Source organism: Pteronotus mesoamericanus, unplaced genomic scaffold, assembly GCF_021234165.1.
Source record: "Pteronotus mesoamericanus isolate MK-2021 breed Mesoamerican mustached bat unplaced genomic scaffold, CSHL_Meso_final contig_40, whole genome shotgun sequence".
Taxonomy (NCBI): domain Eukaryota; kingdom Metazoa; phylum Chordata; class Mammalia; order Chiroptera; family Mormoopidae; genus Pteronotus; species Pteronotus mesoamericanus.
Window position 1 is genome coordinate 10,064,785 of NW_026555150.1, and position 23,507 is coordinate 10,088,291.

Below are 23,507 nucleotides of genomic sequence, written 5' to 3' on the forward strand. Positions count from 1 at the left end.
GTTTTATGTAATGTTACCAAACAAAAGTGGGGTTTGGCTGCCCGCTGCCACTCATATAGGCAAATTCCAAAGACAGAGGTCTGGTGAGAAAAGGAAAGGGGTCTTTTATTCAAAAGCTACACTATCTGGGAGGATATCAAACTCCTGCCTCAAAGCCCATCCCCTCTAGAAAACCTAGCCACTGTATGTTGGACCAGTCCCAGGCTGTGCCCAGAGTTCCTTCTCCCATTCAAAATACTGTCCTTCAGGAATTGCAGGCAGCCACCAAGTCATCCTTCAAGCAGGTCAACTTCTCTCCACAGCACTATTGGGCCTCAAGCTCCCTCCTTTTCAGAGCCACCATTTTGCCATGTGACTTCCAGAGCCTGCCAGTCCTGCAAAGCAGCAGCTCACACATCCATGGTGGGTTCAAGAGAGAGAATATCTCTCTTCCTTTGGTTTATATATGCTACCCTTGTGGGCCAGGCCAGGTGCTCAAACTTCTGCATGCTTCCGGAGGGCCTGCCCCTCCGACCCCGCAAACAAACCTGTCTTTTCCCAGGCTAGACTGACAAATCTTCACTGAACTGGAAGGGAGTAGGAGAGCTTTTCCCTTAGCCAATCACCCTTGCTAGCCTTGCACATGCTCAAAGCAATGGCTTCCTCTTGCTGTGCCCTGCCCTGCCCTGCCCAGGAGTGGGAGAGGGGATCTGTCATCAGCACCTGCAGTAGCCTGGTTACCCAGGCAATGTGGTGCTGCCGCTGTGGCCCCTCCCCTCCACTCCTGTTCACACTCCAGGCACTGTTCAGACTACAGCACTGGCCAGGTTACTGGTATCAACATGAAATAAGAGTCAAACTTGATTTTTTACATAAGGTTATCCAATTTTAACAGCATAATTTGTTGAAAATATTATCCTTGTCACCTCTGTCAAAAACTAGTTGACCATGTATGTATGGCACAACTTCTGGACCTTCTATTCTATACAATTGATCTGTGTGTCTGTTCTTCTGGCAGTAGTATACTGTCTTGATTACTGTATCTTTGTAATAAATCTTGAAATCAGATTGTAAATCTTTTATTTATTATTTATTTTTAATCCTCAACTGAGGATATGTTTATTGATTTCAGAGAGAGAAGAAGGGAGAGAGAGGGAGAGAAACATCAACATTAGAGCGAAACATTGATTGGTTGTCTCCTGTAGGGACCCTGACACAGTATTGAAACCACAACCTAGTTATGTGCCATCACCAGGAAATAAAACTGCAAAACTTGTGGTGCAAAACTCAGGTGCTCTAAGCAACTGAGCCATCTGGCTAGGTCACGTATTTTAATTTTGTCATTCTTTTTCAAAATAATTTTGCCTATTCTGGGTTCTTTGCATACCAATTATGAATTTTAGAATCAGTGTGTCCATTTTTACAAGAAAACCTCCTAAGATTTTGGTTGGTATTATGTTGAATCTGTTCATCAATTTTAGGAGAATTGACATCTTATTAATATTGAGTCTTCCAATATAGTATATCTTTCTAAGTCTTCTTTAGTTTCTCTTAGCACTCTTTTGTAGTTTTCAATGTACAGGTCTTGCACTTTTTTTCATCCAATTTATCCCTAAGCATTTCATATTTTTGATGCCATTTTGAATGTAAAACTTTGGATGTCCAGTTATTTATTGCTAATGTATAAAAATCCAATAGATTCTTATATACTGAGTTTATATCCTGAAACCTTGCCAAACTCATGTATTAGTTATTACAGCTTTTTTTGTATATTCTGGAAGATTTTCTGTTTGGACAACTTATCATCCATATATAATGAGAAGTTAACCTTTTTAGTCTAGATGCATTTTTATCTCCCCTATTCATTGACTAGAATGTCCAGTATAATACTGAATAGAAATAGTAAAAGTGGATAGTCTTGCCTTTTTTTTTTTTTTGATGTTAGAGGGAAAGCATTCAGTGTCTCATTATTAAATGTGATGTGAGCTGTAGATCTTTCATAGTTACCTTTCTCCAGATTGAGGAAGATTCCTTCTATTCCTAGTTTGCTGAGATTTTGTCTGAGATTTTATGCTAAGATGTTGCATTTTGTCAAATGCTTTCTTTGTGTCTAATGTGATAATTATGTTTTTTCTTTATGTTTTTTTGCTAATGCGGTGAATCACAGTTATCGATTTTTGATTGCTAAACCTACTTTGAATTCCTCAAATAAACCCCATATAATCATGATGAAGTCCCTTTTCTGGATATTTTTAGATGCCATTTGCTAAATTTTTGCTAAGAATTTTTGCATCTAAGTTCTTGAGGGGTATTGGTCTTTGTTTTATTTTCTATAATGTCTTTTATTTTGGTATCAGAGTAATGCTGGTCTCATAGAATGAGTTGGGAAATATTCTATTATCTTATATTTTCTGGAAGAGTTTATATAGAACTATAATTATTTCTTTCTTAAATGCTTGGGAGAATTCACCAGTGAAGTCATCTGGGCCCAAAGTTTTCTCTGTGGGAAAGTTTTTAAGCTACAAATTAATTTTTTGTAATAGCTGTTGGGCTATTCAGATTATTGGTTTCTTCTTGAATGTGCCTTGATATCTTGCATATTTTAAGAAATTTTTCCATTTGTCCTTCTCATCAAAGTTGTCAAGTTTATTAACATAAAGTTGTTGATAATATTTTCTTATCATTTTAACATTTTTACAGTTATCTATTTCTGCATAACAAATTACCACAAACTCAGCAGCTTAAAACAACACATATTTATTATTTCACAGCTTCTCTAGGTCAGGAATCTGGTCACAGCTTTGCTGGGTACTCTGTTTGGGGAGTTTTTACAGGCTGTAATCAAACTGTCAGCCAGAACCAGGGTCTCATCTAAATACTTGACTGGGGAAGGATCCACTTCTAAGCTCACGTTGTTGGCAGGATTCAATTCCTTGTGGGTTGTTGGACTGAGGGCCCAAGTTTCCTGTTGGCTGTTGGTGAGAGGCTGCCCTTAGTTCCTTACCATGTTACCTTTCCAACATGGAAGTTTACTTTAGTAAAGACATCAATAAAGAGGGTGTAGCAATCTGGTAGTCTAATCAGAAAATGACATCCCATTACCTTTGTCATTGCTGTTGGTTAGAAACAAGTTACTAGGTCAGTCCACTCTCAAGGGGAGAATTACATAGGGGCAAGAATACCTGGAGGCAAGAATTAATGGAGACCATTTTAGAGTCTACCTGCCACAATATTTGTAGGATCTATAACTTATGTTCCCTCTATTAATCCTAATATTATTTAATTATATCCTTTTTGTCCTGGTCAGTCTGGCTAGAGGTTTGTCTATTTTATTGATATTCTCAAAGAAAGACCATTTCTTTGTTTTTCTGTTTTCAGTGTATTTGATTTGTGTCATCTTTACTTTAGGTTTAAGTTTGCTTACTTTAGGTTTAATTTGCAATTTGTCTTCTAGTTTCTTAAGGTCATTATTTTGAGATATTTAATATTTTCTAATATAGACATTTAGTGCTATAAATCTTCTTCTAACCATATCTTTAGCTGTATCCCACAATTTTTCTATGTTTTCATTTAAATTTAGTTCAAAATGCTTTATAATTTTCCTTTTGATTTCTTCCTTAACCCATGTATTATTTAGCAGTGTGTTATTCAGGTTCCAAATATCTGGGAACTTTCTAGGAATCTTTCTTCTTTTGATCTAATTTAATCTAATCTAATCAAATTTAATTTAATTTTATTGTGTGCAGAGAACATACCATTTTTTATCCTCACCCAAAGACACCTTTTTTCATTGCTTTTAGAGGGTAAGGGAGGGTGGGAAGGCGTAAAGAGAGAGAGAGAGAAAGAGAGAGAGAGAGAGAGAGAGAGAGAGAGAGAGGGAGGGAGAGGGAGAGGAAGCAAGAGAAACATTGACAAGAGAGGGGGAATTATCGATGTGAGGGAGAAACATCATCTTATGGCTGCTTTCCTTCACATGCCCAAACCAGGGATCAAACCCCAACCCAAGTACAAAACCTGATGGGGAATCAAATCCTCGAACTTTTTGTCTAATGGATGACACTGCAGCCGACTGAATCACACCGGACAGGGTGAGAACATACTTTGCATAATTTTAATACTTTTAAATGTGTTTTGAATTGTTTATTTGTTTGTTTGTTTTAATTGTGTCCCAGTGCTTGAGGACAGAAACATTGGACTGGAAACTATTGGGAACTGAAGACGTGATGCCGAGAGGGCCAGAGCCCTTTCCCTCTCCCTCTGTACATTACAGGGACCAGGACCACATGCTCAACCCCTGCCAAAAAGAGGAGGGTTGTTGTGAATTGTTTTATGGCTGAGAATATGGTCTAATTTGGTAATTTTTCAATGGTCATGCAAAAGGAATGTATATTCTGTTTTTTTTTTTTTGGAGTGTTTCATAAATGTCAGTTAGGTCAAGCTGATAGTATTGTCTTCTATATCCTCATTGATTGTTCTATATACTTTCACTATCAATTATTGAGAGGTGTGTTGAAATCTTTAAGTGTGTATTTGTCTATTTTTCAGTTCTATCAGTTTTTGTTTCATGTACTTTGAAGCTATTAGATGTATAAATATTTAGAATTGTATGTCCGCTTGCAAAACTTTCCCCTCCTTTATAATCACAATGTCCCTCTCTGTCTCTGGTAATATCTTTCAATTGGATTGTTTATCTATTTTTCAAATTGTGAGAGTTCTTTATATATTCTAGATATTAAACTATTATAAGATATATGACTTGTAAATATTTTCTCCCATTTTTTAACTTTCTTGGTAGTGCCCTTTATGGCACAAAATATTTTAAATCTTGATGAAGTCTAATTTATCTAAATTTTCTTTGTTATCTTTTGTTCATAGCATTCACTTATCATTTTGCTTGTCTGGAGGCTCTGCAGTGATATTCCCTCTCTTATTTCTAATATTGGTAATTTGTGCCTTCTCTCTTTTTTTATCTGATTAGTCTGGATACAAATTTATAAATTTTATTGATTTCCTCAAGAACCAGCTTTTGGTTTCATTGATTTTCTCTAGTTGTTCCTGTTTTCTAGTCAATTGATTTCTGTCATTACCTTTATTATCTCTTTTCTTCTGCTTACTTTGAGCTTAATTTGTTCTTATTTTTCCAGTTCCCTAAGATCAAAGCTGGGGTCATTGACTTGAGGCTTTTCTTCTTTTCTTTTTTAAATTAATTATGTATTTATTTTTAGGGGAAGAGAGGGAGAAGGAGAGGGAGAAAAACATCAATGTGTGGCTGCCTCTTACACGCCCCCTACTGGGGACCTGGCTTGCAACCCAGGCGTGGGCCCTACACTGGGAATTGAGCTGGTGACCATTTGGTTCGCAGGCCAGCACTCAATCCACTGAGCCACATCAGCTATAACTCTTTTCTTATATAGAGATTTAACTATGCATTCTCTTCTAGGTAATGCTTGAGCTATATACCACAGCATTTGCTATGTTGTGTTTTAATTTAGTTCAAAATGCTTTCTAATTCCCTTTTGAGATCTTGTAGTAGTGAACTTCAGGGGCCCATGTGGAATATCTATGCCCAGTAAATCTTATTTTGAGTCTCAGTCAGAGTTACAAATGGGAGGTCAGGTTACATATGCATGCTTGTAACAACTGGCCATGACCAGGAAACTCAGGACCCCAATGATGTTGTTGACCCAACTTTGAAAGCAGTTTCACATCATCAATCTTGATGTTTGTGCAAAGCAACCATAATAAGATGGTAAAGCATGGTGTACATAACGAAATCATCAACCCATTGATAATATAAAGAACACTGACAGACACATTCTTTTGGATTGGTTAAGAGTCAATTATGATTCTCTTGGAGACATACAAAGAGTAAGCCACCAAAACTGCTATGTTAACTGTTTCCTCTTAACACCCAAACATGAGCTTGTCCTATTGCTAACCACTGCCAATTTGAGGTACAGGTCCCATGATGGGGGAGAGAAGGATGACTAAGGATTGGGCACATTTAGTCTCCAATCACATATAACAAGAAATCATTTGTTTTAATGGAAATTATTACCTTTTTTCATTTAAAAATATGAAGAATAAACACTTCTGCTTTTTGTAGGCTTGCTTTCTCCTGATTATGCCAACCTGCCCAGACTCATGGAATACAATCCGCAGTCTTCACCATGATATACACAGCTCTATCTGATCTCCCTAATCGCATCACTTCTCTGACCTCATTTCCTACATCTCTCCCACTTCATCCCTCTGCTCCAGCCGCCCTACTAACCTTGATTTTCGTTAAACATTGCAGGCTTACTCCTGATTCAGGGCCGTTGCTGTTGCTGTTCTCTTTGCCGGGAATGTTCTCAGGAATCCTCATACCTCTCATTCCCTCACCTCCTTTATCCCTCTCCTCAAATATTACCTTATTACAGAGGCCTTCCTGAGCATTTAATCTGAAACAGCTGCCCCTGCTGTACTCTGTGTCCTTTCTCTAATTTTTTCACATCTGACAATATGTCATTAACCCAAACATTTACTTTTTTTTCCTCCTCCTCCTCCTCCCTCAACTAGATTGTCTGCTCCATGGGGGCTGGGACTGTTTCTAGCTCACTGCTAGATCCCATGCTTAGCACAATGGCTGGCAGACAAGAGGTGCTCAGTGTAAAAACACAAACAGTGAATGAGTGAATGAATATGATAGATAGATTAGATATAGATATAGATATATAGATTAGATATATAGGTACTGAATCGAAGGGGAGAAGGAAGGTATTTGGAACACAATAAGACTTCTTATTCTCAGCTCCGGACTGTAGAGGAAATACTCAACTAAACTCTTAACTTTTTTCTCAGGACTTGAGTATGCAAATATTATGTTAAATATAATGGAATTTCTTTTATGAAGATGATTTTGGTTCCCCTTAGAGGTTAATCCTTCTAAAAGCTTTTTCTATCTTTTTTATGATTAGAAGTTTTGCTTTTGTGAACGAAAGTGCAAACAATGCAGAAAATATTAAGGTGATGGTCCTCTGGACTGGAGGTTAAGGAGAGGGGGAGGGAAAGGAAGGCGGGGCATGCTCATTGTGGCAGTGATGGCTGACAGACAGTGGATGCATCAGATAATCTGTGTCAATTGGTTCATGAAAATGTCCTCACAGATAAACCGGTCACGTCAGATTGTCTTCCTTTGCTGTTTATAGCTTTTGCCTGCTTTCCTAGGGAAGTATCTTTAAATGTTTACATTTTCTAAATTTCTAAAGCTTGTATATTAAAGTGTTTTTTGTCTGTCACAATAGTTATATTTCCCCCACATTACTGCTTGCCTTCTAACTTTTTGGTGTTTTCTGCCATTCAGAAATTATTTTTATTTTATGGTTAGTTCCACCAATCCTTTGCTTTTATTGTCTCTACCTTTGATATGCTATGCTAAACTATGTTCCAAGCATCTTACTTGGATCATCTTGTTTGAATGCTCAGTAACTATAGAGGTAAGTACTAGTAGGACCTTTGTTTTCACAGGTGAGAAAACTTAGGGGTAGGGAGGTTGAGTACTTAAGCAGTACCACACAGGTGGTGAAACCTGGCCCATCGAAGCGTAAAGCCTACAAAGGGTTATTGTAAGCATTAGAGTCAGCATATGTAAAGTTTCTGGAATATAGTAAGCAGTTAATAGAATGTAGAGTTTATTACTGTTACATATTCTCATAATTTGTGATGACTGAATATTATTTGAAAGTGGTATATTTTAAGGCAAGAACATTTCTAAAATATTATTCCTTCAAAAACATTTTTAAAGTTCCATGGTAACATACAAAACCTTTATTTTAAAAAGCAGTCACCATAAAAATAAATCCTGGGAGAATGTGTATCAACATGTGAAAAGTGGGTTGGGGATTGGGGGCCTAATATATGATAATGGAAGATGGTTTGACACAGTGCAATATACAGATGTAATGTCAGAGAAATGTACACCTGAAACCTATATGATACCATTAACCAATATCACCCCAAAAATTTAATAAAAGTTTAAAAAATTAAAAAGAATTGGAACACACAGAAAGAAAATAAAATAATGGATCATTTTGGTCCCTTTGAGTTATTAAGTTTTCAGTATATAGCCTATCTCATGTGTGCACTTAAATCTATGAGTATTTTATACAGAAAACATGGGTTAAGGGTGGAGGGAGGTAGACAAGAATAAGAGGAGGATAAATGGTGATGGAAGGAGACTTGACTTTGGCTGGTAAACATACAATATGACATACAGATGATGTATTATAGAATTGTACACTTGAAACCTATATTATTTTATTAACCAATGTAACCAATAAATTCAATAAAATTTTTTTTTAAACCAAAACCAAACACAAACGTGTGAACAATTTTAATGGCAACGGGATTATAGTTTTTTCTCCTGAAGTTTTCTTTATCTCTATGTTCCAGTTTTCTTAAAAAAGAGCATGGTTCTAAAATTTTCTGGTCTGCAAAATAACTGACATATTTTTTTAAAGGCTATGATAAAATGGTGCAGCTGCTGTGGAAAACAGTTTGGTGGTTCTTTAAAAAGTTAAATATAGAATCACTATATGATTTAACAATTCCATTCCTAGGTGTATAGCCAAAAGAATTAAAAGCAGGGGCTCAGATTCTTGCACACCAATGATCATAGCAGCATTATTCACAATAGCCAAAAGGTGGAAACAACCCAAATGTCCATCAACAGATGAATGAATAAACAAAAATGGTATATACATAAATTGAATAATTATTGTAAAAAGGAAGTTCTGATCCAGACTACAATGTGGATGAACTTTGAAAACATTATACTAAGTGAAATAAACCAGACACAAAAGGACATTTCACTTATATGAGGTATCTAGAATATTCAAATTTATTGAGACAGAAAAAATAGTGGTTATCAGGGCTGGAGAGAGAGGAGAAGGGAGTGAGTGTTTAATGGGTTTCTGTTTGGGATGGTGAAAACTTCTGGAAATGGTGGTGATGATCATACAACACTGAGAATGTACTTGATGCCACTGAATTGTACACTTAAAATGGTAAATTTTTATGTTATCTATATTTTACCACAATAAACAAAAACAGCAACTAAGGAGTAAAAATTAGCCTTTATCTTATAGACTGCTGGGCTTAAATGAGATAATTCATGTAAAGTGATTATCACAATATTATAGAGAACTATGGGGAATCCTCAATAAAGGAAGGACAAATGTGTTTTTTTTTCCTTATAATTAGAACCATTTAAAGATGGAATGGGCTTCCTTGGGGAGAAGATAATGAGTTTCCTGCTACTGGAAATGTTTAATAGGAGGAAAAACAGACTTATATGCAAGTTAATAACCTAGGGGTAGTGCTAAAAATGCAGATTTCAATTTAAATAAGTTCTGTGTAGGGCCTGAGACTCTGCATTTCTAACAAGCCCCAGATAATTCTGATGTGGTAACATTTGAGTAGCAGGGAGCTAGATGATACTTGGGGGTATGCTGGAGAAGGTATGTAATAAACCATCAGATGGCACAATAAGTTAGATCTTTTTTATCCAGTAAGGTGGCCAACTTGCTAATGTGGGTATTGAGTACTTGAAATGTGGCTAGTGTGAATTGAGATGGACTGTGAGTGTAAAAAAAACACAAGCAACCTAGTATAAAAATAAAATGTAGGGGGATCCAAGATGGCAGAGGAGTAAATGGAAGTTACACTAACCCCCTCCAGGACCAATCTGGAATTACAACTAAATAGAGAAATCATCCAGAATAACTAATTGAACACTAGCTGGAGAGAAACCTTAGAACCATGTACAGACAGAAGAAACCACGTTACCACAATGTGACTGGTACGGAGTATAAAGACATGAAAGGGCTGGCTGGGCTCCCATGGGTGGCAGCTGAATTACTGGAGGGATATTTCAGCAGCCGGGTGTTTCCTCCTGGGAAGTGTGGGTCTAAACCCCAAACTGGGCTCTCCAGTTTATAGCACCAGAGCCAGAAAGGAACCAAGGTAACATCCACCTGTGAAAAGCAGTGGGGTTTCTGTCTACCAGTGAAAGACAGCTGGAGACACAGAGAGCCTCTTAAAGGACCAATGCACATAATTTCATTTCCAGCCACTTACCCTAGGTGCTGGCAAAGGGAGGGCAGAGTGGATTAGAGACACTTGAGGAGAGTTGGGGGTTGGTGGCTCTGGGGAGAAAACTGAAGGACTAGCCACCAAGATCCCTGTGCTGAGTCATTCCCCATACTGCAGGAGCCCTCTTGCATAGACAGAGCAGTCCCCTCCAAGTGGCATCAGCCCGAGGGGAAACAAGAGCCCCACCTGCAGGAATTATTCTGCTCCACCCTGTGATGCTTAAACCAGGCTGCCGATTACAGCTTGATTAGCTTAACAGCTCATTGGCTTAACGGCTGATTAGATTAACAAGTAAAGCAGAACATACAAAGAAGTAGCCAAAATGGGAAGACACAAACAGATCCCAAATGAAAGAACAAGTGAATTTTCCAGAAGGACTAGATGAAATGGAGGCAAGCAATTTATCAAATAAAGAGTTTACAGTAATGATTATAAGGATACTCAACAGCATGAAAAAAGACATATAAACCATTAAAAAGGACCTGTCAGAACTAAAGAATGCAATATCCAGGATAAATAATACAGTAGAAGGAATAAACAGTAGGTTAGATTAAGCAGAGGACTGAATCAGTGTTTTAGAAGACAACTTAGAAAAAAACACCAAGGCAGAGCAGCAAAAGGAAAAAAGAATTAAAGAAAAAAATGAGGAGAGCTTAAGAAACATTTTGAACAACATGAAGTGTAACAACATCTGCATCATGGGAATACCAGAAGGAGAAGAGAGCAAGCAAGGGATTAAGAACATATTTGAAGAAATAATAACAAAAACTTCCCTAATCTGGTGAAGGCAAAAGTTGTACAACTCGAGAAAGTTCAGAGAGTCCCAAACAATTTGGACCCAAAGAAGCCTACACTGAGACACATCATAATAACAATGAAAGGCTTACAGAGAAGGAGAGAATCCTAAAAGCCACAAGAGAAAAGCACAGAGTTACTTACAAGGGAGCACCAATTAGACAGGTGATCTGATTACAGAACAGAACATTTCAGGCCAGAAAGGAGTGGTGTGAAATATTCAAGGTGATGAAAAGCAAGGACCTAAAACCAAGGCTACTTTACCCAGCAAGTCTATTATTTAAAATGGAAGAAGTAAGGAGCTTCCCAGACAAAAAAAGCTAAAGGAGATTGTTAACACCAAACTAGTATTGCAACAAATGTTAAAGGGCTTGCTTTAAGAAGAAGAAGAAGAAAAAGAGAAAGAAAAAAGTCAGAGGATAATAGTCTAACAATAATATGGCACTACATAAGTATCTATCAACAACCACCTTAAAAGTAAATGGCTTAAATGTTCCACCAACAGATAGAGGGTAGCTGAATGGATAAGAAAACAAGACCCATACATATGCTGCCTCCAAGAGACCCATCTCAGATTAAAAGATACACACAGACAAAAAGTAAAGGGATGGAAAAAGATATTTCATGCAAATGGAAAAGAAAAGCTGGGGAAGCAGTACTTATATCAGACAAAATACAATATAACACCAAGGCTATAGTATCAGACAAAGAAGGACACTACATAATGATAAAGGGAACAATCCAACAAGAGGATATAACCCTAGTAATCATTTACTCACCCAACATAGGAGCACCTAAATATGTGAAGCAAATCTTGATGGACATAAAGGGAGAGATCGACAGATATACAATTATAGTCAGGGATTTGAACACCCCATTGACCTCACTAAATAGATTTTCCAGGCAGAAAATCAACAAGGAGACAGTGGCCTTAAATAACACACTAGATCAAATGGATTTAATTGATATCTTCAGAGCATTTTACCCCAAAGCACCAGAATATACATACTTTTCAAGAGCACATGGAATGTTTTCTAGGATAGACCATATGCTAGGACACAAAACAAGTCTCAATAAATTTGAGAAGATTGAAGTCATATCAAGTATCTTTTCTGACCACAATGCTATGAAACTAGAAATCAGTCACAAACATGGGAAAACATACAAAGACATGGAATCTAAATAATGTGTTATTAAACAATGAATAACAATGAGATCAAGGAAAAATCAAAATATACCTTGAAACAAATGAAAATGAGGACACAATAATCCAAAATCTGTGGGACACTTGGAAAGCAATCCTACGAGGGAAGTTCATAGCATTACAGTCCTATCTCAAAAAACAAGAAAAAGGTCAAATAAACAATCTAACTTCGCCCTAAAAGGAACTTGAAAATGAACAATAAACAAAGCCCAAAGTGAGTAGAAGGAAGGAAATAATAAAGATCAGAGCAGAAATTAATTAAATAGAATTTTAAAAAATTATTCAAAAGATCATTGAATCTGAGAGCTGGTTCTTTGAAAAGACAAACAAGATTGACAAAACTTTGATCAGACTCATCAAGAAAAAAAGAGAAAGGACCCAAATAAATAGAATCAGAAATGAAAGAGAGCTCTGGCTGGTGTGTCTCAGTGGATTGAGCACTGGCCTGTGAACCAAAGTGTTTCTGATTCAATTCCCAGTCTAGGGCACATGCCTGGGTTGTGGGCCAGGTCCTCAGTAGGAGGTGCATGAGAGGCCACCACACATTGATGTTTCTTTCCCTCTCTTTCTCCCTTCCCCTCTATAAAAGTAAATAAATAAAATCTCTTAAAAAGAGAAAGTAGAGAAATAACAGCTGACACCACAGAAATACAAAGGATTGTAAGAAAATATTATGAACAATTGTCAACAAACTGGACAAAATGGATAAATTCCTAGAAACATACAATCTTCCAAAAATAAATCAGGAAGTATCAGAGAATCTGAATAGACAGATTACACCTAATGAAATTGAAGCAGTAATCAAACAACTCCCAACACACAAAAGCCCTGGACCAGATGGCTCCACAGCTGAATTTTACCAAAAGTTCTGAGAACTAATACCTCTCCTTCTCAAACTATTACATAAAATTCAAAAGGAAGGAAGGCTCCCAAAACTTATTTTATGAGGCCAGCATTATTCTAATTCCAAAACCAGATAAAGACACTATAAAGAAAGAAAATTATAGGCCATTATTCCTGATAAACATTGATGCTAAAGTCCTCAACAAAATATTAGCAAACTGAATACAGCAATGCATCAGAAAGGTCATACACCATAATAAAGTGGGACTTATTCTGGGAATGCAAGGATGGTACAACAGTCACAAATCAATAAATGTGATTCACCAGATAAACGATATGAAGGATAAAAACCACATGATTATATCAATAGATGCAGAAAAAGCTTTTGATAAAATCCAGCACCCATTTATGATAAAAACTCTCAGCAAAGTGGGAATGGAGGGAACTTACTTAAAAATAATAAAGACCATATATGACAAACCCACTGCCAGCATCATAATCAATGGTAAAAACTACAAGTGTTCCCCTTAAGATCAGGAACTAGACAGGGATGTCTGTTTTCACCTCTCTTATTCAACATAGTACTGGAAGTGCTAGCCATAGGAATTAAACAAGAAGAAGAAATAAAAAGCATAAAAATTGGAAAAGAAGAAGTAAAACTATCTTTATTTGCACATGACATGATACCGTACATAGAGAGCCCCAAAATTTCGACCAAGGAATTACTAGATCTGATAACTGAATTCAGCAAAGTAACAAGATACAAAATTAACATCTAGAAATCATTTGCATTTTTATATGCCAATAACAAACTAACAGAAAGGGAAATTAAGAAAACCATCCCATTCACAATCGCTTCAAAAGCAATAAAACATCTAGGAATACAACTAACCAAGGATGTAAAAAAGACCTGTACTTGGAAAATTATAAGATGCTGAAGAAAGAAACTGAAGAACACACAAATAAGTGGAAGCACATACCGTGTTCATGGCTAGGAAGAATGAACAACATTAAAATGTCCATACTTTCCAAAGCAATCTATAGATTCAGTGCAATTCCTATCAATATTTCGATGATGCATTTCACAGAACTAGAACAAATATTTCAAAAATTTATATGGAACCACTATAGGCTCTGCATAGTGACAATGATCCTGAGAAAGAAGAACAAAGCTGGAGGAATCGCATTATCTAATATCAAACTATACTACTAGGCCACAGTAATCAAAACAGCTTGGTACTGGCATAAAAACAGACACATAGATCAGTGGAACATAACAGAGAGCCCAGAAATAAACCCGCACTTCTATAGTCAATTAATATTTGACAGAGGAAGCAAACACATACAATGGGTTAAAGGTAGTTTATTCAATAAATGATGTTGAGGAAATTGGACATATGTGTGCAAAAAAAAAATGAAATTAAACTACCTTCTCACACCACACACAAGAATATATTCAAAATGGATCAAAGACCTAAATGTTAGACCCCAAATCATAAATATCCTAGAAGAAATCATAGGCAGCAAAATCTTGGACATTGCTCGTAGAAATTTTTATTGGATCTAGCTTTCCAGACAAGGGAAACAAAATAAAAAATAAACAAATGGGACTACATCAAACTAGAAAGTTTTTGCACAGGAAAGGAAATCATCAACAAAAGAAAAAGATAACCCACAGAATGGGAGAACATACTAGTTGATACATCTGATGAGGGGTTAATATCCAAAATTTATAAAGTACTTATAAAACTCAACACCAAAAAACAAACAACCCAATTGAAAAATGGGCTAAGGACTTGGATAGATACTTCTCCAAAAAGGACATACAAATGGACAATACCATATGAAAAGATGCTCAACATCACTAATCATCAGAGGAAGGCAAATTAAAACCACAATGAGATACTGTCTGATACCTGTCAGAGGGGCTATCATCAATAAATTAACAGACAGCAGGTGCTGGCAAGTATGTGGCAAAAGGGGAATACTTCTGCACTCTTAGTGGGAATGCAGATTGGTGAAGCCACTCTGGAAAGCAGTATAGAAAAACCTCAAAAAATTAAAAATGGATAGGCCTTTTGACCCAGTGATCCCACTTCTGGCAATATACCTGAAGGAACCCAAAACATGAATTTGAAAGAACATAAGTACCCCTACGTTCATTGCAGTGTTATTTACAATATCCAAGATATGGAAGCAGCCCCAGTGTCCATCAATAGATGAGTGGATTGAACAGCTATGGAACATTTACACATTGGAATACTACTCAGCCATAAAAAAGAAAATTTTACCCTTTGCAACAGTACGGTTGGACCTGGAGAACATTATGCGAAGTGAAATAAGCCAGTCAGAGAAATACAAATACCATAAGATTTCACTCATATGTGGAATCTAATGAACAAACTGAACTAACAAATGAAACAGAGACAGACTCCCAGATGGAGAGCAAAAGACAGACAGCTAGTTGGGGCAGGGGAGGTTAGAGGGTGGAGGTATTGAGCAAAAAGGAAAAAGGACTCATGAACATGTACAACAGTGTGGTGACTGCTGGGTGGAGGGGGATATAAAGAGACTAATTGTTAATGGAAAGAAATGCAATGAAAATTAAATTAAAAATAAATAAAATATAAAGCATGTCATAAATACTTTTTTATTGATTACATTCTGAGATGATATTATTTTGGATATATTGGGTTAAGTAAAATACTGTTACTTTTTTAAAAATAGGTATGAATGTAAGGTAATTGGATAGTATCTAGAGGGTGACAAGGGGTTAGAAGAGGATTTTCTTGTTTTGGTAACCTGGGAAGAACTTGAAGCTAATAGGAATGATAAATCGAGGGAGAGATTGACTCTCTAAGATCATCGAGGGAGGGGGATGAGGGAAGTAACATGGTTTGCAAGGAGGCAGGAGGTAAGGCAAGGTTTAGTCAACATGTATATAGTTTTATAAGAGACAGAAAACCTGGAAGGACACACATAGACATATTAATGATGGTACTGGCTTATGTGGATGATGTTTACATGTCACCTCTTTTGTATTTTTTCTTCTTGCATATGTTTTTTTCCCTTTTCCTTCTACAAAGATGCATAACTTTTAAAACCTGGAAATTCAGGACTGAAAGTTAAATGAACCGAGGACACTGACTTCAGCACATGAGGCCGCCTGCAAGAGCATGTGACTGCAACATGCATGTCACAAGAATGATGATATAAGTATGTGTGTATGCCTTGAGAGAGGACTAAAAGAAGCCCCACAACACTGTTAAGAGTAGTACTCTTTGAATATTTGGATTTCAGTTAATTTTTACTTTTCCACTTTTGTGTATTGTTTAAAATGTTTTATAATGACTATGTACTTTATTACAATCAGAAAAAAGAAGCTATCTGTAATTTTAAAAAATATGTATAGTCTTTATCACAGAAAATAATACTCCCACATATTCTGTGCTGGTAAAACCACATTTGAGGCTTTCTCCTTCTGGCCTGGAAGCAACAAGTGGCTATATTGTAACTACCTATGGAGAGGGCCATGTCCTAAGAAACTGGGGACAGCCTCAGGTGCTGAGTGTCTTCTGGCAAACAGCCAGCAAGAAATTGAAGCCCTCCATGCTACAGCTGTAAGGAGGCTAATTCTGCAACAACTTGAGTGAGCTTGGAAATGAATTCTTCCCCAGTCAAGTTTTAAGATAAAAATACAATCTGGCTGATCCTTGATTGAAGCCTTCTGACACCAAGAACGCGTTAAGTCATGCCTGGACTCCTGTCCAGCAGAAACTGGAAGGCAGTCAATGTGTGGCATTTTAAGCTGATAAATTTGTGGCAATCTTTTTTTACACAGCAATAGAACACTAATACATCTTCCTACTAGCAGTGTATGAGAATTTGAGATGCTTTCTACCAAACCCCTTGTATTGTCAGTCCTTTTAACTTTGGCCTTGCTGATGGGTGTGTATTGTGCTTTTACGGAGAATTTTCTAGGTGAATAATAATGCCGTGCACTTTTCATATGCTTATTGATAATTTAGATATACTCTTTTATGAAGTAACTTTCAAGTATTTTTCCCATTAAATATTGAGTTGTCTGTCTTTTTATTGCTGAGTTTAGAAGTTCATACTGGATACGCGATTTTATAGGATACATAGATTAAAACTCTCTTCTCCCTGTCTGGATCTTGCCTTTTTATTCTCTTACTAGTGTCCTTTAATGAAAATAAAAATGTTCTCAATTTTATTGTACTTTTTGTTTCCTGTCCCCCCTCCAGTTTTATTGAGATATAACTGACAATGTAAGATTGTGTTAGTGATGTGAACTACACCTCAATTAATAAAAAAGATCATCTGGCTCAAAATACAATATTTTTTTCATATTGTAAGACCAGGTGTTGCTCTTGGGAGAATAGAAAGAGTAAGGCACATTTTGGCTCATCATAAATGAGAACTTTCTAACAGAGTTACCCTATAGTGAAATGAGCTGGCTTGTGATGTATACTTACACTGGAAGTATTCTAGCAGAGACTGGACAATTGTCTATAATAAATATTATAGAAGGGACCTCTAAGTGTCTCGCCAGCTTGAAGATTCCAGGATTCTTCGTCTTGAATAGCTTATCTCTTGGATAGATTAGAATTCAAGCATAACACAAGACAGAATATACTCAAATACTGGTCTATGTGGTAAAGACAACAAATAGAAGGTGATTTAAAAGAAAAATGGCCAACTTTGATAATGAGGACTAGATTTTTAATATTGTAATTTTAGAAAAATGTTGAGAAGAAAGCAGTCAAACTGATAATGTGTTAAACAAGTGTGTGTTTACAATGTTGTTCCTACAAATGCTATTTTAAAATTCATCTATTCTAGAACTTTCAAAATAAGTAATTTGAAAACAAAGCTCCTTTTAACAAAGTTTATTTAGATGGTCGGTGGGTTAGTTGGTAGTGGCAGTGGCTGAAGAGGCAAAAGTGAAATTTTGTAGAAAAGCTGGTAGTGATTTGTTCACAGAGAGGGCTATATGAGTAATTTTAAAAGATTCAGATACCTGGATGTGAGGGACAGCCCAGGCTACAGTTGGACTTAGAATTCATGTCACTGGATAGTGCATAGTTCTGAATGAGGAGTGACTCTAAGCTAAAACTCTCTTTTGCTGGCTGGAAGGGAGTGCCTTGCTGAGATGTAAGTTGAAGGGGATTCACATTTTGGAGTGCATGCTCATGTTTCTTATATTATCTCTATTTTTAATAAGTAAGTTTCTGAAGGTAACAAGGGTATTAAAATTGAGAGCAGAATAGCCCAGTGGTTGAGAGCCTGGGCTCTGAAGTCAGACCAGAATTTGAATCTCAGCTCTGCCACTTACCAAGTTACTTTTCTAACTTATTACTATATCAGTTTTCTCATCCATCAAAAAGGAAAAATAATTGTACCTGTCTCATAGGGTAGTTGTGTGCACATGAAGCTCTTGGCCTCATCCTTAGTAAGCATTCCCTAATATCAGCTAACATGTGTGCTGCCTTAACTTTTTAAATGGGGCAACAAAGGTATTCTGAACATGTATTCATTCAACAAATAATCATTTAGGCACATGCCTTGCACTGGCTAAAGTGTTATACTGTCCTCGACCCATAAACTTTATTATTGTGTAATCCCGCCAGATTACAGAACTTTCACAGGAGAGGCTTAAAAATCGAATGAAGCCCATTGGGTAAACGGAATCACTCAGGATACTTTGCATCTATTGCTTACACCCCCGGGGTCTAGAGCCAGAAGCTGGTCAGCAGGCCCTCATTGTTTTCTGGCTGATTGTGAGCTACGGATTAACTCAAACTCCCCGTTTTCATTTCTACTCTTCAGATTCTTTAATTTTTTTGTGATCCTCTCTTCTGTTTCCAACTTGCTCTTTCTCAACCATGTGCTTTCAGTACGTGGCCAGAGCTTAATTCTTCAGTCCCTAACGCCTGGAACCTAGGGGGTGCTGAGATTTATTTGTTTACTTGACCTTTCTTTCCGAGTTTAGGTACTTTACGAAATACCACTCATCCGCTTTCCCTCATTTTTCCCGTTTTATTTTAAGCCTTTTGCCCCGCCCCTTCACTTTCCCTCCTTTTTCTTATTCTGCAAGCAGTTGCCCCGCCCTTTCACTCCTCCGGCCTAGCCTCTACACTTGCCCCACCCTTCGCGGGCCCCAGGATTTTATTCCGCCCCTTCCTCCCTGGGCCTGTTTCGCGCTAGGTTGGAAGGAACACGTTGAAGAGATAGCTCTGTTCTCACTAACAACCATGTTAACTGTAAAAGCTGCCGAGTTCTCACGCCTTACTTTCCTCTCCCTATGCCTCCCGAAGGTCGGGGTGCCTCTTTGGGCAGCCTGCCTGATTTACCCGTTAAGACCCTTGCTTTCGCCTCTCATTTCGCGCCTTCTTTTCAAGGATTGGAGGAGGCTGGGTTGGAACGCCTGCACCACCGTTGCCAAGACAACAGCTTGGTTATTTCCGCTGGTTTCAATGCTTCCGGGTTGGCGTTGCGGTGGCGTTTCCGACTGTGGGAGGCTTGGCTTCCTAGTCGTCTGATGAGCCCGAGCAGGTGAGGGGGAGCTCCTGGATTACCAGGCTGGGGAGCGGGGCTGGGCCGCGCCAGGCCGCGCGGGGCCGGGCTGGCCTGGTTCCCGGCCTGGGAGGGGCTTAACGGTCCTTTGGTCTCTCTCTCCCCTCAGCTGAGTCCCTTCCCTGTCTTTCACTCTTCTGGCATCGTTGGTTTTACTTCGATTGAGCCCTGCTTCCTCGACCCCCTTGGGAGGCCGCCTGCTTCAGGCGCCTCCCTTCTCTTCACGAACTCGCTCTGACAGCTGAGGAACTGGCAAGATCCTGCTACCCAGAGGGTGAATGGGTATCTTTCCTGGAATAATCCTAATTTTTCTAAGGGTGAAGTTTGCAACGGCGGCCGTGATTGTAAGCGGAGTAAGCAAACACCTCCATTGTATTAGTGTGAGGGGTGCTGTTGAAAGATGCTCCCCTTCAGTTTGTACCCCTTTCCACTCCCTTAGGTAAAGGCATTGAAGGCATCTATTAAAATGCAGTTCAGATAACTAATTGTGATGACAGCCTTTATCAACACGAGTTAGTTTCTCAGACAAGGTAACAGCAGGGATATTTGTAGTTTTCTGTCAGTATTTCCTTGTTTTTTTCAGGCTAGGTATGCTTAGAGTCATCATGAACTCCTCCCTCGCCTTCATTCCCTACATCATCTAGTTCCTTTGTGTCTCTATTTTTGGAGGTTATCTCTAACCTCATTGCCAACAAACACCTTGTCTGCTTTACTTCACACTATCCTAAGCTAGTTTCCCTTCTTCTCCCATTTGTAATTACTGCTTGCTGAAGCCCTGATAGGCAAACTAAAATATGAATTTCCTCAAATCACTTCCCGGTTCAAAAATCTTACAGTACACCGCAGAGCCCACCACACACACTTTGGTTTCAAGTCAAGTCTTTCATCATGATCTGTTCCTTACACTTCTTGACTGGTACTGTTTCAATGAAATAAGGGATTTTTTTTTCCCAGTTAGGTTGTACTCTTCCTTCTCAGAACAAACGATACTGATGCCTGTCTCCACGTGCTGTACTTTCCCCACATTTGTGCCTTTGTTCATCCTGCTCTTCCCCCCCCCCCCGCCCTCTCCCTCACATACACCTATTCAGATTTCTACCTGCTCTGTGTCAAAGCCCATTTTTCAATTCTCTCACCTCCACGAACCTTTCAAAATTATCCAAGTCCATGCTGATTGTCTCCTTTTCCATGCTTATCTTGCACTTATAATTTGTATTATATAGTTTAGCACTTAATTTTTCTCTGATGAGATACTATGATTTCCTCTACCAGATTATACATTCTTGAAAGGCAAGCACGGTATTTTACAGAACTTTTATCCCCACCTCAGTCTCCTTGATTATTCAGGAGATATAGGTTGAGTGATAAATATTGTCATGGTGTTAGACCATTTGTTCTTCTTTTTTAACATAATGTTTAGACCATAGTACATTGCAGGTTTGGGCATATAATATCCCTTTAATAAATGTTTGTTTGATGCTCCATTATTACCTCCTGAACCTGAGAATCTCTAGTGCCTACTCTTTCTTAAAGGAGAAAGCAAGAAAGGCACCCAGATTTTTCTGATCAGATCTTTGTAGTAGTGTAGGACTAGGTAACTTGTATTTTAGGACATTTTTTTCACTCTTTAGCCTATCAAATTTTTCTTAGACTTCAGAATACATGTCTGCATTTTGAAGACATTTTTCATTGGCCTCTTTATACAATAAAAATATTTAAGATACTCTATTTGAACTTAGATATGACTTCTCTCCTATTACCTATATCTGGGGATAGCCCCCACAAGTCAAAATCATTATTAAATGCTTGGGGTATTACACAAGTAATTCTCTCCAACAGAAGCAAGGGAACAGAGTTAATAGGCAGAGAATCTCTGAAATCAGCGAAGTGTTGTGTACTGAATGTGTAGTATTGGTCAGGTCCAGCAACTTAACTTTCATGATTTCTCTGTAATGTTTTACATACAGACTGCATATGTAGATAAAGGACATCACACTGGAACCAACTATGTATTTAATGGACGTGTACTCAATTCTGTTAAAGCTATTGTAGGGGTTATAAAAAGTGCTGTAAGACATGGTTTCTGCCTTCAGGGATCATACCTAATTAAGAGGAAAAAAAATAACATTGGAAACTATAAGATAAACTACATCCTAGTCATTATTTGTATGCCTGAGATTAAGATATAGAAGCTGTAAGTGAAGGTTCAGAAAACATCGCTTAGCTGTAGAATAGGTATGACATAACATTCATGCTTTTGAATAGCCTTAAGTAAAAGATTTGGAGGTTTTAGCTGACGTTTTAATGAGTCAGTGGTGTGATGTGGCCCCCACAAAAGTGATTGTAATTTTCAGCTGTAATAATTGAAGTGTAATAATGATGAAAATGATTGCGGTTATGTAGCCTGAGATAAGATGTAGGAGAACATAATATCTGTCTTTAATATTGGAAGGACTTTCCTAGGGAAACAGTAAATTTATTCAATATTACCTCCAAAAAAAGGGTGAAAACTATAGGAACACAGACTTCTGGCTCAGTAGGAGGAAAGAATGTCAAAAATAAGACCTAATTAAAAATAACACAGGACTTCTTCATAGCAAGATTCTTTCCTACCATTGGTGGGAAATGGATTTTACTATCAGGAAGGAGTGGGGAGGTAGCAGTGGTAGCAGTATTAATTTGGCCAGTGGTTACCAGACTTTTGGATTTCAAAGACCAATAAAATTTAAATGAAAGTTTTGGGAGGAGACACAAATTAGGGTTGCCAGTCTTATTTTGTTAAGACACTAAGCAAAATCAACTGCCAACCACTATTGCCATTTTATACAAGAAAGGTGATTTTAAAAAAAGTTCTAGGAGTTGGAAGAACATGCTTTCCTAATACCTTTAAATTAAATATGTTGGGTTGGCCAAAAAGTCCATTTAGTTTTTTCCATAAAATAAAAGTCACATTTTTCATTTTCACCAATAACTTTATTGATTTGGATATTTTGAGTATGTCGGCTATCTCCTGCTATTGTCTTCTAGTGGGTAGAGGCCAGGGGTGCTGCTAAACATCGTCCAATGCATAAGATAGCCCCACAGCAATGAATTATTTGGCCAAAATGTCAATAATACCAAGAAATGTCTCAAACCACTTTTGACATGTTTGATCAGTCATAGCACCTTTTCCATATACTGCACAAATCTTTTTTTATTTTGCATTTCAGTTGAATTTTCACCTTTCTTGAAATAATAAAGCATAATATGCTAAAAATGTTGCATATCTTCTTCCATCTTCAATATTAAAATGGCTGCACAAAAATTCACCAATTTTGATATTTTTTTAAATGCACGCTGATATGATAGCTATCACGATACAATCTAACAAAATTGTTTCAAATGAAGTTAAAGACAACTAAGCACTACTAGAGCCATTGTATGGAAAATAGAAACTAACTTTTTGGCCAACCCAATATTTGGCTGAAAAAAGGCACCAGGTATGCTTATTTTGTTCATTTCACCTCAGAATTGTGAAAACTTCATTAAGGGATTACTTGGCAGCTGACCTAAGATTCAGTGGCTGGTCTTTTTGCTCCCTGCCTTTAACTGATTTACTATTGCTCCCTCAACCCTGGACATATCTTCCTTAATAAAAAGGCTGGGTAGCAGGTAGTAAAATTCTGATAGAGGCTTTCTCTTGTAATGAGAAGAGTTAAAGTAGTTGTAAAGAGAAAGCTTTGTAGAGAAGCATAGCAGCCATTTGAAAGTTTGACTGTTTTAGGCAGTCTATCAATTGGTCAATGGAGAGCGCATTTTTCCCCACAAACTGAGAGAGGGGATATGCCATGGTCCTTGCTTTTTGATGCCTACCCTCTCACTGTGTGTGTCATCAATTGTAATATTGATGGCATAACATGAAAGAAAGCAAAATCTTGCCTCCCCCCAAAAGAGACTGTGACTCAATGGTGCTAAC

The 23,507-nt window shown here is 37.6% G+C and overlaps 1 protein-coding gene and 1 non-coding gene across 3 annotated transcripts in view; one reads left to right on the top strand and one right to left on the bottom strand.

The window, feature by feature from the left end:
* Positions 1-4,140: 4,140 nt before the first annotated feature.
* Positions 4,141-4,290, bottom strand: LOC129073395 (small nucleolar RNA SNORA57). Its single transcript, XR_008529436.1, has one exon. It is a non-coding gene; the product is annotated as a small nucleolar RNA SNORA57 (small nucleolar RNA).
* Positions 4,291-19,462: 15,172 nt separating this feature from the next.
* SLC25A14 (solute carrier family 25 member 14) overlaps positions 19,463-23,507 on the top strand; it is a 32,450-nt gene continuing 28,405 nt past the window's right edge. The window contains exons 1-2 of one of the 2 annotated variants that reach the window (XM_054576961.1): positions 19,507-19,531; positions 19,662-19,905. In XM_054576961.1, the coding sequence (XP_054432936.1) occupies positions 19,831-19,905 (75 nt within the window). In that variant the 5' untranslated portion in view covers positions 19,507-19,531; positions 19,662-19,830. Of the gene's footprint in view, positions 19,532-19,661; positions 19,906-23,507 lie in introns of both variants that reach the window. The other variant, XM_054576962.1, reaches the window with a different exon arrangement.